Raw genomic sequence first — 18,092 nt, 5'->3', positions numbered from 1 at the left:
TTTGGGGGAAGTGCCAAATCAAAGAAACACAGGTTCAAAGAGCCATAAGAGAAACTCCTGAAATCTTTGCTAAGTCCTCCTGCACTCCCTCTCCGGAGCAATGTGGAGCTGGATGGCACTCTCTTTATGGGTCTCTCACCTCCTTCCAGCTGGGAAAGACTGACTTAGAAAACTCCTCCCCAGCTCCCCACCTCCCCCAGAATTTGCCCTCAAGGGAAAAGCAGCTTGAGATAGTGAAAGTAGTAAAAGAAACAACTGAGTCTGGCAGCCTGGGGCAAAAGCTTGCCTGCTTCAAGTCCTGCAGTGGAGCACTAGGGAGAGGAAGAAGGTCTTTCCTAGGAGAGGGAGCTTTCAAATTCCTGTAAACAAGGGCCTCCTCAGAACACTAAGAAGCACAAGTTCAAGACACAGCCATAGGCTCATAAAAGAGAAGGAAGAACTTGAACTTTGCATTTGCCTTGGGCTGACCTTGACAGGAGGGCAAAACTCTGAAGGAGAGCACAGGCCATAACAAAGCTAATTTGCAAAGACACTGAAAGGTGTTTTTTACATTGCTTTGTTTGGTTTCCCTGATTTCTGACACTTAAGGAAATCCTTCTCATATCACTAGCTGGATACAAACTCAATAAACAGACAGCTCAGGGATAGAGTTAACATTATAAAATATTAAAATGTACAGTGTACAACAAAAGATTACAAGACAAGAAAGAAAAAGGAAATGATAGCCCATCAAAAGGAAAAGGATAAAAATCCACAAAACATCAGTGAAGAAGATCAGACTGCAGATAAACCAGGCAAAGACCTTTAAAAAAAAACAATCTTCAAATTCAAGGAAATGAAGTAAAATACAGAGAAAGAACTAAAGAATATCAAGAAAACAATGAATGATCAATATGAGAATCTCAATAAAGACATACAAATATTAAAAAGGAGCCAAACAGAACTACTAGAATTGAAGACCATAATAACTGAAAGGAAAAATTCACAGGATGGTTTCAACAGGAGATTGGAACTGACAGGAAAAAACCATCAGTAAAATTGAAGACAATAGAAATGAGACAGGATGAGGAACAGGGGGAAAAAAAAAAGAGTAATCAGAAAAAGCAAAAAGAGCCTAAGAGACCTGTGGGATACCATCAAGTATACCTACAGAAGTCCCTGAGAAGGAGAGGAAGGGGCAGAAGGAAAAGTCAAAGAAATAATAACAGAAAACTTCTCAAACTTAGCAAAAGACAAGAGATACACAAAGCTAGAAATCAGGAACAGAGGGAGAAGTGGAAAATTCACAAATCTGTGTATATTATATAATACACTCAAACAATCAATGGGTCAAGGAAGAAATCACAAGGGAAGTTAGGAAATAACTTGAGGCCAATGAATAAACCAAAACTTAAGCGATGAAACAAAGGCAGTACTGAGAGGGATATTCATAGCTCTAAAAGCTTACACTAAAAAAGAAGAAAGGTAAACTACAACATAAACTATAATCCATGCGGTGTAGCAATGCTCCAGAATGTATTCATCAAGTGCAATGGATGTGCCACACTAATGGGGGAGGTTGGGGGTGTGGGGAGTGAGGTATGAGGGAACCTCGTATATTTTTTAATGTAACATTTGTGTGATTTATGTATCTTTAAAAAAAAGATAATAAAAAAGGGGGAAAACATTTGCGTAAAAATATATAAAAGGGTCACTCCGCTTTTCAAAAAAAAAGATCTCATATCAGTCAGAGACTTAACCTCACAACTGGAGGATCTAGAAAAAGAAGAGAGTGGTACAACATTCTGAACATAATTAACAGCACCGAATTATGTATTTGAATGTGGCTAGAAGAGGAAATTTCAGGTTGTGTGTGTACGTGTATATGTCTCTCCCTCTCTCTCTATATATAACTAAAATAAAAATTTTAAAAGAAATACATAGGACTGTAAAACACATACAGTGAACTCTAATGTAAATCATGTACTATAATTAACAGTACAATTATTTTTTAAATCTTTCAGTAATTGTAACAAATGTAACACACTAAAGTAAAGTGTTAATAATAGGGTGGTATATGGGAACTCTCACTTGAATGAAAATCACTGTGTTTCTGAAGGTCAACTCACTTTCATCCTACTTCTGGCTTCCATTACAATTTTAGAGGTGTTAGAACAGAAAATAAAAAGAGGGAGAGAAGCAGATGTAGCTCAACCCCTTGGGTGCCAGCCTACCACATGGGAGGTCCTGGGTTAGCTTCCAGTGCCTCCTAAAAGAAGATGAGTGAACACCTCCTCTCACCACAGTGAGCTTAGATGTCGCCTCCTGCACAATGAGCTAGACCCTGCATCTGCTGTCACAAGCCAGAAGATGCCACAGTCCACAGGGAGCAGATGTGGCTCAGGTTACTGGGCACTCACCTCTCATGTGAGAGGTCCCGGGTTCGGTTCCCGGTGCCTCCTGGAGAACACAAACAAACAATGAGCAGACAGATGAAAGAACCATCTGGGGGAGGGCGGAATAAATAAATAAAGTAAGTAAAATAAATCTCTAAAAAAAGGGGGGGGGGGAACCGCAGCATTTACTTTAGAAGCATTAATCCTTAAATTGTATAATATGAACATTTGATTCTCTTGATACCAAAAAAAGGGGGGCAGGGGGTATTTAAATAATTTATACAAACTGGTTAAACACACACAGCAATCCCATTTCTGTATAATATATGTTTTCAAAGGTTGCCTACAAATTTAATTCTCATTGATTTTCATAATGTTTTCAAAAGATCCCTAAGTTTGGCTTCCCCATTAATAAAATAATTAGATGATTTCTAGATCTTTCTAGTTTCAATATTCTATAATTCTTTGAGATTTATTTCTAATAGATTAAAACACAATGGCTCTAATATTTATCAGTTGATATTTAGAGCCTCTAACATGTTAAAACAGCATGTATACAAATACCAGATTAATGGAGTAGAACTCATATTTAAAGAAACTACAAAATTAATTCTTGGGAGATAAAAATATGTAAAAGGCTCTGGATTTCCTATCCAAAAGGCTAATTATTTTAGGTGCAGTGGGTCTCTAGGAATAGTAAAGCAAAAGATAGCTTACTACTAGTTTTTTGTGTTATACGTGTATGTGTATACAGATATAGATATAAATTATTTTTAATTGCAAGAGAGCATGGAGAGAATGTCTCTGTAGCAAGACAGAAAGTTTTGAATATGCTCTGAATGAAAAAGAGCTGGATTCAAATCTTGACTCGATCTCTTCCTACCTATTTAACAATAGGCAAGTTATTCTCTGAGACTGTTTCCTCAGTCTTACAAAGGGTGATAACTAAGCAGGGTGCTTGGCATATAATGGATACTTTATAAATAAGGACACCGTTTTGTTGTCACGTTTAAATACCTTATGGCTGGCCCAAAAGGAACCTAAGCACAACCAGAAAAAAAAAAAAGCACCAATATGCCCAAGTGTTATTATCTTATTTTTACTATAATATGGTTTAAATAATAAAGCCCAAATAAAATCAACATGAAAATAGAAGCTTATATTGGCTTAAAAATTGCAAATGGCTGCCACTGGCTCTGTTTAATGGATCAAATACTTAAGTAGGATTAAAGATTTCTTCCAGTTTCTAATTATACCTTATTTTAAAATGCTACAATTTGACTGAAATTTAGTCCTTCTTTTCATGTGTCTAATTTTACAAAAAAAAAACAGTTTGAATCTGACATTTCTCTTAATCATTGGCCAACAATTTTTTCCTCGCTTAAATCCAAGAGTACTAAATTATATGTTGTCTTTCATTTGTACTTTGTTTCCATGATGGTATGCTCACCTCCACAGCAAGATTATGTTTCCTGAGGGCAGGAATCATGACATATGTGCCAAGGCAGCACCCATGTGCTCACAGAAAGAACTCATAACTTTATACATTAAATGCATTATGCATAATGCATTAAATGCATTATGGGTTAAATAGTTACATTAAGTTTGCTATTACCTTACTATGCTGCTTAATTAAAGGTATTTCAAATTAGGGAGAACACAGAACATGTCTTTAATTTAACACACACATAAAATCACACACAGAGTTGAAAGAATCCTAAAGAATCATCTAATTTAACCTCATTAATCACCTAACTAAATTATTTTAAGGTAATGATTAGAGAAAATACAGACCACAATAACATTTATTCTTCTATTTCCTATCTTTAGCAATATATCCCTTCTACATCTACAGCAATTAATATCTACCATTCCCTGAATGATAATGATAATATATTTTCACAATAGCAACTGGTGACACTTCTATAAATCAATGTGCTGCTGTGATACCTAAATAAAAGCATATTTCACTATAATGATGCTTCCAGGCTTCCCTCACATCAGGTGGTTACTTGCAGTTAATGATCTGTGACATACCACACAAGTAGTCCTAAAAAGACTTATTATCCACTGCATGTGCAACAATATTTGCTTTATGGAAGACTAAATGAATGAAGACATTCAATGTAACTGTAAAAGTAAAATCAAAAGAAAACTTACAAGTAACATGTTTTCTTTAAGTAAAAGGACTGTGACCATTTTCCATTAATACTTAACCTTTTGCTGGAGCAGTGCAACTACATATAATGTTCAAATCCACAAAGCCCAAGAGCTGTTCTGGGTTAATGCTAATTAACTGCCCCCAATCAAAAGAGCTTTCCCAAAATGCAAGATCATCATCCTCTATTGTTGACATCAAAGTCATATCACAAAGTTTAGTGAACAGTAAAAAAGACAAATATGCTTTCTACATAATTTGGGAACATGTTTTTTAATATAATTGATATATACATACATTTATACACACACACACACACTATATATATATATATACCAAGAGAAAACAATTATAATGAACATAAAAATTGTTAGTCTCAAACATTACATTATCTTTCATAGCTGCCAGACATTGTAGACATTCACACCCTTACCATTTATACTTTTATTTCATTTACTAGACTCAGCTTTTGTCCACCATATGTCCACGTGGATTAACTATTCCCTTAGGTACAATTAAGGACTTTCCATTTGTTGTAAGAAGACCTAAGTATGAAGGACACAGCCAGAAATAACATTTATACCTCAACCAAAAACAGAAGCACATTCAAACTCAAACGAAGGTTTATGCAGCATCTTTTTTTTTTATTAGACACATGTCTACATAGCAAAATAAACTTTAGATAAAAATTCATGGCAACAGATTTCACCATTTCAAATGAATACCAAAATTAAATCACCTCCATCAATTGAATTTTGTAGAAAATTATATTTCTAAACTATAAGTTAAATGAAAGTTTGGCTTCTAAACAATTATAACCACAAATTTAATCATTATTTATGTATTTCAAAGACATTTTATAAATTTTTTTTATTTCTATATGCTTGAAATGTTTAAAAATAGTTAACAGTATCTCCTCATAAAAGACAGGATTTTAATACAGAAGGGAAAAGATGATAATAGCTAACACACATACCACTTATTACATACAAAGTATGGTTCTAGGAGCTTTATATATATTTAATTCCAACACCAACCACACTATAAGGTAGGTGTTATTATTATTCCACTTTACAGATGAAAAAACCAAGGGTAAAAGAGGGTAACTTACCCACAGTCACAAAGTTAATAAATGAGCCCATATCTGAACTTAAATGGTCTTCCTTAGAAGTTTGACCTTAAATACTACTCTGTACTTCAGTCTAAATAAAAGCTATTAAAGTGCAAGAACATACAATGAAATAAATGTCCAAAAGGGAAAATACAAATTCTCATCTTTTTGAAATTGAAATTCTGAGTGAAAAATAAGAGATTAATTAGGAATAAGAATTTGCTTATCAAAAGAACTGTGTGTGTAATATAAAATGTTTTTACATTATCTTATGTGGTATTAACACATAAAGTACCTAGTGAAGCTGTTATTATTAAACTCCTTTTAAAGATAAAAAATCAGGGCTCAGAGAGACTGAATTACCTGCTAAAGATGAATTGCTAGTAAGTAGCAGAGCAATGACTAGAAACCAGATCCCAAAATTATATTACATTTTAATATATTTCCATTATGACAATCAACATCTCTGCTAGTATTTTAATCTTGAACTAAGCTCTCCATTAAATTTTAAGGAAATATTGCCTAAGGATAAGAATGGAAATGTAAGACTTTACTTGTTGAAACTAAATCTTATTCCTTTTGCAAAAGGAGATAGAAACAGGCAAAAGCTGGAGAAATGGTAATATTTTTACTCTATCGTCTTACAAGGTTTGTAATTCTATCTTTTACTGAGGTAGAAAATAATGAATCTAGTTATTCGAGTAACAAATAAATCCAGGCACTTTCTATGTGGCAGAGACTAGGCTGTATACTAGACATACACCATTAAACAAGGAAGACAGCCCCTGCCTTCATGGAGCTTCAATTACCAAATCCCTGCACAATTCAAAAGAAGAAAAAGGTTGCTCTTAAAAGAGGTGACTTTCTCAGTGATTCTACTGAGTGATTCTAATCAGTTTAAAAGGGAAAAAAAAAAACCAGCTAAGCATTATTTAAAATGGGATGGAAACTATACTCTGTCCTATCTTTTCTATTTGTTCATTTCCCTCATACTCTGTAAAAAGAGTTTAAGAATTGTTAAAGTTCTCAGAAACCCCTCAAGTTCTACCTTTTCACTTAATAAACTGTAGAGTAAGGAATGGATAAGACGCACTCGAAACTACATCTAAAAGTGGAATAAGTTCAAAATTCTTAAGAAGATATGCATTCTGCATCATCAGGTGTTCTTTCTCTCTTCTCCCCCCTCCAATCCCTCTCTCTGAGAATTCCCATCAGCAGAAAATATGCTGTAATATTTTGTGTGTCCTTTAAAAACAACAAAAGAAACAAAAGAATTCTGACCTCTATCATCTCCAGCTACTATCCTGTTTTATCTACTACCTTTTATAGCAGCTTCACATTTATATATTGTCTCTACTCACTGCCTCCAATTCATTTCCTTCCCTTACCTCTTGAATCCACTTTAATCAGCTTTTGCCCCTTTCCACCCCCTATTCTCCCCAACCCCCCAATGAATCTGACTGACTAGGTCACCACCAGCTACGTCTATACCGTTAAATCAGGGTTTTTAACCAGAAGTCCATGAATTTCAGGGGGCCCATGAGCTTGATTTGAAAATAATCAACTTATAATCTTTATTTTCTCTGACCTCTAACTGAAATCTAGCATTTCCTTCATTTGTGAATGTATGCAATAAATTACAGTTATATTCATTTCCTATCACATTACAGCTGTTGCATATCTCAAAAAATCACTTACACTCATCCATAGTTTGAAATTATGGTAGTTCTTCGACCCAATACTAACTGGGTATCATAAAACTATCTGCCGCTACATTCTGAGAAGGGGCCCGTGGTTTTCACCTGACTGGCAAAGAGGTCCACGGAACAAAAAAAGGTTAAGAACTGCTGTGTTAAATCTATAACCATCCTAAGTTCTCATCTGTTGATCACTCACCACTAGAGACACTTTTCTATTTGGCTTCCAGGACTCTTCACTCTCCTGTTTTTCTCTGGCCACATTTCAACTCCTTTGCTGACCTCTTTCCATTTCCTCACACTCTAAAATATGTCACTTCCACTACTATCACCCTGATCATGCCACCATTATTTTTTACCTGTCAAGAGTCTCCTAACTGGTCTTGTTTCCAATTCATATGCTCTTAAATAAAAGCTACAGTGATCCTTTCCAAATACAGGTTAAATCACTTCACTTTTCTGCTCAAATCTTCAGCGGCTTTCCATCTCACTCAGAGGAAAAGTCAAAGCCCTTACAATGACCTGCAAAGCCTTGATCTCTTCCTAGATTAGTAACAAGGAAAATAATTGCTGAATTGCTTAATTTACACTACAAAAACTAGACATCCATTTGAAATTTTATAAAGTAAAGCCACAGAAAATGAAAAGTCATTAAATTCTACATGCAAGAACAATTTTAAGTTTAAAAAAAAAATGGTACCTTTAGAGCCTAAAAGACATCCCAAAGATGGCCATATTACTAGGGTATGCCTGATGAATAATAAGGATTAAATGAATCTTAGCTATGTTTAATAATAATTAAACATATGCACTAATTAATTTATATAGAAACTTGGTCATTGATATCCTAACAAATGAATGATAAAGTGAGCCTAAGAAATTGTCACTGCAAAGATAAGAAATTAGGGCTTAAACTACACATAAAGTTAAAATCAAACACTCTTAAATCATATGGGAATAAATGTGCTCAATTACTCTTACAACTAAACAGAGTTTGCATCATCAAATTTTAGTAGTGGAAGGTGCTTAGGGATTACCTAGTACAATCCCCTCATTTTATACACAATAGTGACCTTAAGTGGTTAAGTAATTGCCCAACATTACATGGTTAAATAAAATGACAGGACCAGGACAAAAGCTGGTTTCCTGATCCCCAAACTCGTGTTCCTTTAAACCTATATTGGATTTGTTATATTATCATTGCAAATATAAATTAATTTATTAAATGATAAATTAATGAAAATTTCAACTCTTTCATGAAGAAATCCGTTTTTTATAATTCTGAACTGTTTTATTTAAAATTTCAATATTAATTTAATATTTATTAATTTCTTCTAAAATTTAAAGTTAGATTTGTACTAAAAAATAACATAGACTATGCTTTCTTTGGCATTTAATAAACCTGCTCTACTGTGACAAAAAGAAGATGGATAGAAATCCTATAAGCAGGTTGTTAATGCCAAAATACTTATTCAACTTCAAGCAACAAAATGTTTCTCAGGCTAAGTAGACTGTAATACTGCTAAAAATAATTCAAGATAGGTTATCTAAAAGAAGTAACTATGAATAACAAAATAACATCACTGCAACAACTCTGTCAAGTGAAAAATGGTTTGGGGTTAATATTATTATAAAGCACTCTTTTGCCATTTTCTTCTCCAACGACTATCAGCCAGAACACTAGTCTGAATGGAAACTTATGCATTTAATTTGGGGATATTATATTAATTTGGGGATACAACCAATTAAATTAGAAACACTATCAACATGTCAACAAGTACAGCAGCGCAAAGTGTCATGTAAAAGAACCACTGTAAGTGCATATGATTAAAATACTCTCTCATTCAGTACACAGAAATGCCATCAGCAACCTCCAATAATTAAGCACAGCCCTGCTTGAAATATTATGTAAAGAGAAGAATAAATAAAGGCAGGAATCAAAACAGAAATATCAGCACCATCTGAAAAAGACATTTGCACCTGATACTTTGGATTAATATTATCTGGAACAAAAAGTATTAATATTATATAGATTCAAAATATTAAAACCAATGGGGGTGGGAGAGAGGTAAATGCTTTTGTTGAGAATGTATAAAACAATGAACTTTTCAAATCCTCAAAAGTTTTTGTTTATGCTTTTAAATTAAAAGGTGTCTTAAGCAAATTGATAACATTTACTTTTCACTTTAGTATAGTATCGTAGATGATAAATTTTATAAAAGTTGATATTACTCCTTCAAAATAGCAATTAAAGTAAATGGTGCTTACTTCACAGTTTCACAGATACAGTAAGAATTTTTGAAGACTCAATACAGTCACAATATAGGGAGGTACTTTCGTGTAAATTCCAATAAAGTCCTTCAAGCTAGACATATATACATGTCATATGTACGTCTATTACAGAGAATAAAGAGTAGACTTTTAAAAGCCTTGTGATAATTTTATTGAGAGCATCAGTAAAAATTTTCAACTTGCAATTTACTTGTTTTACTAATACATTTGCACTGAATTCAAGGAACACAATTTACAGGGTACATTAAAATGTAACCTTTAAACCTCCCAGTGTAAAACATCACTTCCTGGGCAGAGATAGTACTCCAAGAACTATCAATCACTGTTAAGAAGAATATACAGTCAACATTGTTAATTAATGTTGATGCACTCTTCTCTATGCCCTCATCTGTCAAGAAGATTGTTTAAAAATCTGAGTTATTAGTCTTTATTTGGGAAAGGATCTGGTTAATATCTTTAAGAGTAGAAATCATTCATCCATCCACTCTATACTGGAGCATGATAATTCCTACCCCCCAATACAAGTTACTGATAACCACCCCCCTCCACTAATGAAAGAAGCTATAAATCAAGAAAAGGGCAGCTCCTATGCAACCCCTGTTAATTTCTGTTTACAGTCTATCCAACTGAGAATGTTAGCTAGCCAGGGGAGAAACTAGCTGATGGATCAGATAGTAGGAAAACATAACAGATTAAAGATAGGAAATAACAAAATGACAAATTAAAATGCTCTGTGGCTATAAAACACGGATTGAATTTATAATTAATCTTTTAAAAATGTAATATTCATGAATGTTCACTTCATTTTAATAAGATCAAATTTGAACCTTGCCTGAAACCCTGAAGATAGTCCAAAGTGGAGGTTTCCAATATTATGTAAAATTAACAAATTGGGAAATAGAAGCACACTATCTAAATCTTTTATATTTATTTAACATACAATCTTAACATAAAATCTATAATATTCTATTACAAACATGAGCCAGCATTGTATAATTTTGATGTATTTCCTAGGAAATTCATACTAACATTATCAACCAGGGTAGAATTCAGTAGGCCATCTAATAGGATTCACTATATCTACAAATGCTTTTCCTCATTAAGAAAGCCATTTTCCCTGAATAACACACCCAGGCCACAAATTCTTCCAATTTCAACAGCTTTCATGGAAAGTCTTTATTCATTATTTGTTCATTCAGGCACTGTTCTGAGTGATAACACTCTTCGCTTTTATGGAATTTAGATTTTAGTGTGGAAAGACAGACAAGAAACAAAGAAGAAACAATATCAGATGGCAATGAATCCATACAGAAGAATGAAACAAATGACTTGACAGAAAGGGCTAGTTTAGATTGGGTGATCAGAAGAAAGTTTTGAGGAGACGACATTTAAGATGAGATCTAAATGACAAAATGGAGTCAGCCAAGTAGAGACCAGAGTAAAAAGCATTTCAAGTAGAGGAAACCCTAACACAGAAGTGACTTGATATGTTTTAAGAACTGGAAAAAAAAAAAAACACAACCATGTTTTACATATGGTAGACAGGCAGAGTGTAGTAGAATGAGGTCTAAGAGGCAGGAAGGAGCCAATTCATGCAGATTTTGTAAACTTGGGTAAAGTGTTTGTTTTTAACTCTAGGTATGATAAGAAGGTGCTGAAGACTTTTAAGCAGAAGAGTTACATAATATAATTTGCTACTGGGAACTATAGGGGAGCAAAGCTAAACAGGAGGCTACTATAGTAGTTCAGGTGAGAAGTAATGGTGATATTGGGCCATGGGCAGACCCACCCATGACAAGCCCTTAAGTGAACAAAAACTGAAAACCTCTAGGCTCTGATCAAGTGAGAGGGTCCCAATGCTGAAAGAGCAAGACTTTCAAGGCCAGGGAACCAGATATTAGGCAAGTGGATTTGGTTCCCTCATGTGCAGAAGTTGCCTTATATGGTAATATAGTTTGCCCTGGGTGCTTAAGTGGCTAGATGCATAACCTGTCAGATAGCTCACTCCACATGGGGTTTTAAAGATCATCAGACTTCATCCAATCTTCCATGACCTACACAGAGAAAGTAGATGCCTTATCCTCTCTCCCATTTTCAAAGTTACCTACTGGTAATTTATTTTTGTATCACTAGGGAAAACTATGCCCTTCCATGAAGATGTGGACATAATTAATTGTATTTATTAATCTTAACCACCAGGAAGAACAAAAGAAAAGCAGATAAAGTTTTTAGAAGATGACAGCAAAAAAGAATAAAATTAAGACCCAAGTTGACAGATCCCAATCACTCCTTCAGCACTGCCTTAGGCTCAATCTTTGAGCAAATTAAAAATGGCTAGCCAAACACACATAGCTGGCACTCAAAAAAAAAAAAAAATATTTGTTGAATGAATGGCCTTACCAATACATGGTTTGAGAACTATCAATCTGGAAAAAACAAGGAATAAGACAGTGAACAGAGAATTACCTAAGAACTATTTCCTTGAAATAGGAAAATAGGGGTTAAAGATGTAAAATAACTGGTTTGAGGTCATTCTACTGTTATGTGAAGAATTCATGCTTTTAAGCAAACTGTCTGAATCCAAAGTTCTATGACTTAACTACTACTCAACACTTTATTTAAAATGTTAAATAGTACAAGGAAAGAACATTATAGCCTTTCAGAATAGAATACAGAATAAAATTAATTCATTTAAGTATTATATACTGAAGTAATTAATTGACTAATTACCAATCTTTCAATTTCATTAAAGCAAGTCCCATCTTCTACTGGCCATGTCATTAACTTACTCTAGTTACCACTTATGTTTAAACATAATAAAAATCCATTTTTATAAAAAATAGATCCACAATTCTTCTTTATATCAGACTAGCCTCTATGTTCAGCCCAAATTTGAGACTTACTATATATTTTAATAAAAATAAAATGATCTTATAGCTTACTAATTATAAGCTCTATATGGAACAAACTCATACGCACACACAGGCACACAGAAACTTGTATAGAAATCTGTATTCTCTTTTTCACTCTCTCATTCTATTAACTTTTGGCAAAAAGCTGCTACCACTGCCGATATTTTCACAGCCTACATATATTTCTCTTCAACATATGTTTTCTATTCAAGTTGTCAAGAATAGGACACAATGATGACTATAAAAAGCACAATTAGGCAGAATGTCTATGTTTAGTTAATGAACTTATTAATCCAGTTTCAGTTGTCTTTCCATCATGTTTCTCCTGCTTTGCTTTCAATGAACATGTAAAGTCTTTTCTTATTTCTATTGTTTTTTAATATAATTATATTCTCAAAAAAGAAAATGAGTACATACTACCATACTATACTACTAATGTAACAAGAATTTGGATATACAAATCATAAAATATTAAGGTGACTCACAGTTAAAACCCTAATAGCCTTAACTGTGGAAGGATCTTTCATTACATGATCATATGAAATTGGGCCAGTAACAGATTACACAGTAAATAAAATCCAGGGAAATGTTCATCTATAATCTCTTCATTTTACATTCTCTATGACTGCATACTCTGTTACATGATCCCGTTCTGAAAGAGAATATTATAAATACATACAAGAAGGGTTACAGCTAAGCCTAGAGTAAAAAAAAAAAAACCTGTTAAGATTCATGCTATTAAATTCTCAAACATAGCACTGCATTAGTTTGGGTTTTTTTTTTTTTTATAAATTCATATAACTTGTATAAACATTTGTTTTTAGAACTAGGGGATGGCATCACTAGAGCATTCCAATAGCCCTTCTAGTCTGATATCCTGTCTTTGACAGTGACTGATAACATAAATATATAACATAATGTATATAATTATGCACTACTACACCATTACCCCAGATGGTGGTTAGATTATATTCTGAGAGAAATGAAACAAATCTCAACCCCCAGTCCCTATCCTACTCTATAATTTCTCAAAAGGTAATGGGAAAATCTCCAATAAAACACAGATTTAACCATAACAGAAGCCAATGCTTTGGTAACATGACAAATGACTAAGAGATGATCTCCTAAAATGAAAAGGTACACTCAGAAATAGAGCCTAAACTCAAGGAAACTTCTGATTCCTAAAGTGAGATTCCAATGAACTGTAAAGCATCTGCTTCATTCAATCAAAAAGCATCGTTTATGAAACCGATGAGCAAAATTTAAATAAAGATTTTTTTTAAAAAACTTTTACCCAAGCCATACCATTCTTGATACACAACATTATTTTCTAAAGAGTATGACAATATTTGTATTTTTCAACTCTTCTGAGAAATTACATTCATATCTGTTTTGTAACAGTTTTAAAGTAAGGCTTGGGTTTACTAAATGTTCATCTAAGTATGCAAAACCACGTAATGCAGAAATCTTGATTGGTCCTTCAAGAAGGACTATTTCCTTTAAAATTACAGAGAAAATAATGGACCATACTATAAAGATCTTTGGAGAAGGTAATTCTCTTGATAGTATACTTTGGTATTGATTTAACAACCTTGTACTCAGGAAATAATTCCTAACCTAAATCCTCCAGGGTACAATTTGAATTCATTTTCTCTTTTTCTGACCTCAAAAAAGTTGGAGAAGATCAGATCATATCATAATATTTCATATACTTGAAAACCCTTATTCAGAGCTCCTCTTCCAGGTTACTGTATTGCAGGACTATGAACCAAACTAACAGTCCTATACTGAGTTGAATTTCATGATTTTTATATGCTATACGTCATAGCCCAAGAGACAAATCTCAAAATATACTTATCCATAATTTTATGGATAATTTATGGAACTGCTCTTCCCCCAACACAATCTACTCTTTCTCAAAATATATCCCTATTTCAGTACAAATCCCAAAAATTCCGAAAAGGAAATTTATAAGAGATAGAAGCAAGAAAAATGCATGCGAAAGTCCATGCAGAAACTGCTTCCTTCTCTAGAAGAGAGGATCATTTAAAGAACTGTATCTCTCAAAACCTCTGGGGCAGAACTGAAGCTGCAGTGCAGTATCATAAAATCTGCAGCTGTGTTGCTGTTCTTAATAGTCCACGCTGCTTCTTTAGACCACAGGAAGCCAAAACATACACTGTCAGAACTGAACTTACCTTAACAGGAATTGGCCGAAGCAGCACAGCAGTTATGATAGACCAAGTATCAAAACGGTTATTGAAAAGATTGTACGCACCCCTCGGAATTTTCTACTCAATCAATTTGCTCACTCTAGGAAAGCCGTATTTATTTATGTTTCCAAGCATTAAATCTTTTTTCAGGAATAGAAACACCATGATAGGCAAATAAGCTTTGCTATACATAAATAAGCATTAATAACTTACTTTTATTGCCCACCAAGGCAACCAGTGGCTGAGTTTCTGATTCCTCACTTACTTTCTTCACCACAGTATACCAATCTTCTAAATTCTCAAAGCTTTGATAATTTGTAATATCATATACCAAGAGGATTCCCTGTCAAAAGAGTTACAGAATATTTGTAATGCACTACTTGAAAAAAAAGTTAATACTGAATATTCCTGCCTAATGATTCATATGTATAAAGTAGAAAGTAAACATACAAATATGAACTGTTTCATATAAAGCTGACCTCAATGTAAATTAACTACTAGCAGATAGGTAATACTGAATGATTTCATTCAAGATAAAGCCAGCCACTATGATGCAAAGCAACCTAAAGTATAATTTTGATAAAATTGTAGTGATTTCCCAATTAAACAGACATCTGGAATATTGTTTATAACCTACAATAAATATAAGGAAATCACACTACAGAAGTAGAAAAGACAGTGAGGTCTACTCCTGCCTATTACCTTCATAACATTAAATATTAAACCTTTCAATAAAAAAAACATCTGCTGCACTTCTTACCAAATATTTTCAAAAAATGATTCCATGGCATCCCTTGATAGTCAATTTCAGTGTTAAACACAATTTGCTTGAAAGGATATAAGTCAATTTCCTCTTTTGGTTCTCTGTGCATTTGGAGAACAACTTGAGAGTATACTCTTTATAATAACCCTTCATATACTTGAAGATAGTAACTCCTTTACCATCTCCTTTCCAGAGTAAACAAATTCAATTCCTTAAACTTCCCCCCAAGGACCTATTTTCTATCCCTTTAATCATAGTTGCTGCTTATTCCCAGAACAAACTACATATCGTTTTTTCACATTCTCTTTAAAATGAGCAATGTAAAACTGGACATGATACTGTAATAAGAGTCTGAGCAAAGCCAAATAGAGGGATTACTTCCTGCCTCTTATATATCATATTCCTTTTAATATATCCCATTATTTTGTGTGGGAAGGAGAAGTATATACACACACAAAAATAACATCATCACATTCTTGATTCTTATCCAGTTTGTGGTCAAACAATTAACACAAAGTTCTATATAGAGTAAAAGTCTAAAAAAGAAAAAGTTAGAAGTTACTGATCCCTAGGACATTTATGTCTGCTTTTTAGGTAATAATAAATGACAAGTACTTTTTTTGTACCTACTATGTATTACACACATATAGGTCTTTCCCTTCATTCTCACAAAAACCACTCAAGGCTGGTATTATTATCCCCATTTTACTGATAAACAGACATTAAAATAACCAAGGGTTTTAATCAAGAACTAAGTAATAATTGGGTCCAATCGTTCACTCTGCTGACATTTGCCTACCAACTATGTTCCAAGCTTTGTGCTGGGTGCTAGGGATATAAGTTTGAGCCCTCAAAGAACTCAGTCTTGCAACAAAGCCAAACACATAAAGAGATAATTATATACCACAGTTGTCGTGGCCAGTGGCATCCTGGTAAATATTTCTCAACTGGCTCAGGGCCATGGCAACACAGAGGAAGAGTTATTTTAGCATTTGCCAATGTCTGTGGTGTAAATACTACCCTGTATCTGCTTTCAAGATAGCAATGTGATGTCACTGAACATAGAGTTGAGTGGCCAACCATTATATTCTTTTTCCACCACACAGATGTAACAGGCATAAATAGCCTCAAGAGCATAGATAACAGAAACATAGAGTAAAATAATTTGAAAGTGATGCATTTTGAGCATGTAATATCTTTGCCTTAAATATAATTTATTTGTGAATTGATATAATTTAATTTTGAATCATGGATGTATTTAACAATTGAATCACAAAAATTCCTGAAAATGTAACAATGGACTCTCATAAGCCAGAACAGCCAACTCTAGTATACTGTTGTTATAACCTTCCAATAATATGCTCTTTTATTAAACCACACTGGCCCCACATCACTTAGCTTCTCTGGGACTCAGGTTTCTTATCTCTAAAATTAGATTATTGGTATAGATATCCTCTAATAACCCTTTCAACTTAAACATTCTATAATTTTAATGAAAAATCACCTGTCTGATTTATTTTGGTAACTCTGACACACACTTCAACTAATTCTGTCCTCCAAGATGCTTTGAAATAATGCCCAATATAGAATTATCTGAAACAATGAGCATATTCCCACATTTTTTGTTATGAATAATACCCCAGAACTAACCTCTGAAGAAGACTAATCTTCAGTGTTTTGACCCTACCTCCAGTTGACATGAGTGATATACTGTGTTGAAAAGAGCTCTACCCTGGAAGTCAGGTCACTCTTAGGTTCCAGTACTGGCCACAATAAAGTGCCCTTGGGCAATGCTTCTATGATTTTACCTTTAAAATATCTGCCATGTCTAAGTGATTAAGTGAGGTAACAAAAACAGATTTAATCTTTAAAACCTAATATACTAGACAATTGCAGGAGATTTTTGTTGTTATTCTGAGTAAGAATCACATTCTCAGGGTAACTTTAAGATAAGTTTTACACTTATAAATGAGCCTAGACCTGTGATGCCTAAACTATGAGATTTTTTTTAATCCTTCTCATTAATATCTGAAAAATTTCATTACAACTTGAGATAATACCTGGACATGATAGATTATATATAGATAAAACATTGCCATCATCTCTTGATGATCAGTGCTAAATGAAAGATATGGAACAAAAAATAATACCACTGATCTAGTCCAGGGGTCAGTAATTTATGAGGCACAAGACAAATCTGCCCACAGTAATTGGCAAATAAACTTTTATTAAAATATAGTCACACTCATACAACATTTATGCATTGTCAATGGATGTTTCTGCACTACAACAGCAGAGTTGAGTAGTTACAGCAGACACAATATAGTCTGCAATGTCTAAAATACTTACTATATGACTCTTTTCAGGAAAAGTTTGCCAATCCCTGACTAAGACAAATGTGTCCCAATGTTTTTCAGTCAGTGATACCTATAAAACTTTCAGGACTCCTAAGAAAGGATCAACCCCATCTCATTAATCTAGCTATCCACCAACCAAAATATCTATCTGATCGTATACCCAATTCCCAATAACATTTAACATAAAAACTATGTCTATGCATGGAATGTGGGA

The 18,092-nt window shown here is 33.6% G+C and overlaps 1 protein-coding gene across 1 annotated transcript in view; it reads right to left on the bottom strand.

Moving 5' to 3' along the window:
• The window catches only part of RAB28 (RAB28, member RAS oncogene family), a 135,137-nt gene that overhangs the window by 55,862 nt on the left and 61,183 nt on the right, over positions 1 to 18,092 (bottom strand). Inside the window, exon 4 of the mRNA XM_058300945.2 lies at positions 14,972 to 15,101. Within this exon, the coding sequence (XP_058156928.1) occupies positions 14,972 to 15,101 (130 nt within the window). The remainder of the gene's footprint in view (positions 1 to 14,971; positions 15,102 to 18,092) is intronic.

Source organism: Dasypus novemcinctus, chromosome 1 (genome assembly GCF_030445035.2).
Source record: "Dasypus novemcinctus isolate mDasNov1 chromosome 1, mDasNov1.1.hap2, whole genome shotgun sequence".
Lineage (NCBI taxonomy): Eukaryota > Metazoa > Chordata > Mammalia > Cingulata > Dasypodidae > Dasypus > Dasypus novemcinctus.
Note: the sequence above shows the minus strand (reverse complement) of the source record. Positions and strands in the feature narration are given on the sequence as shown.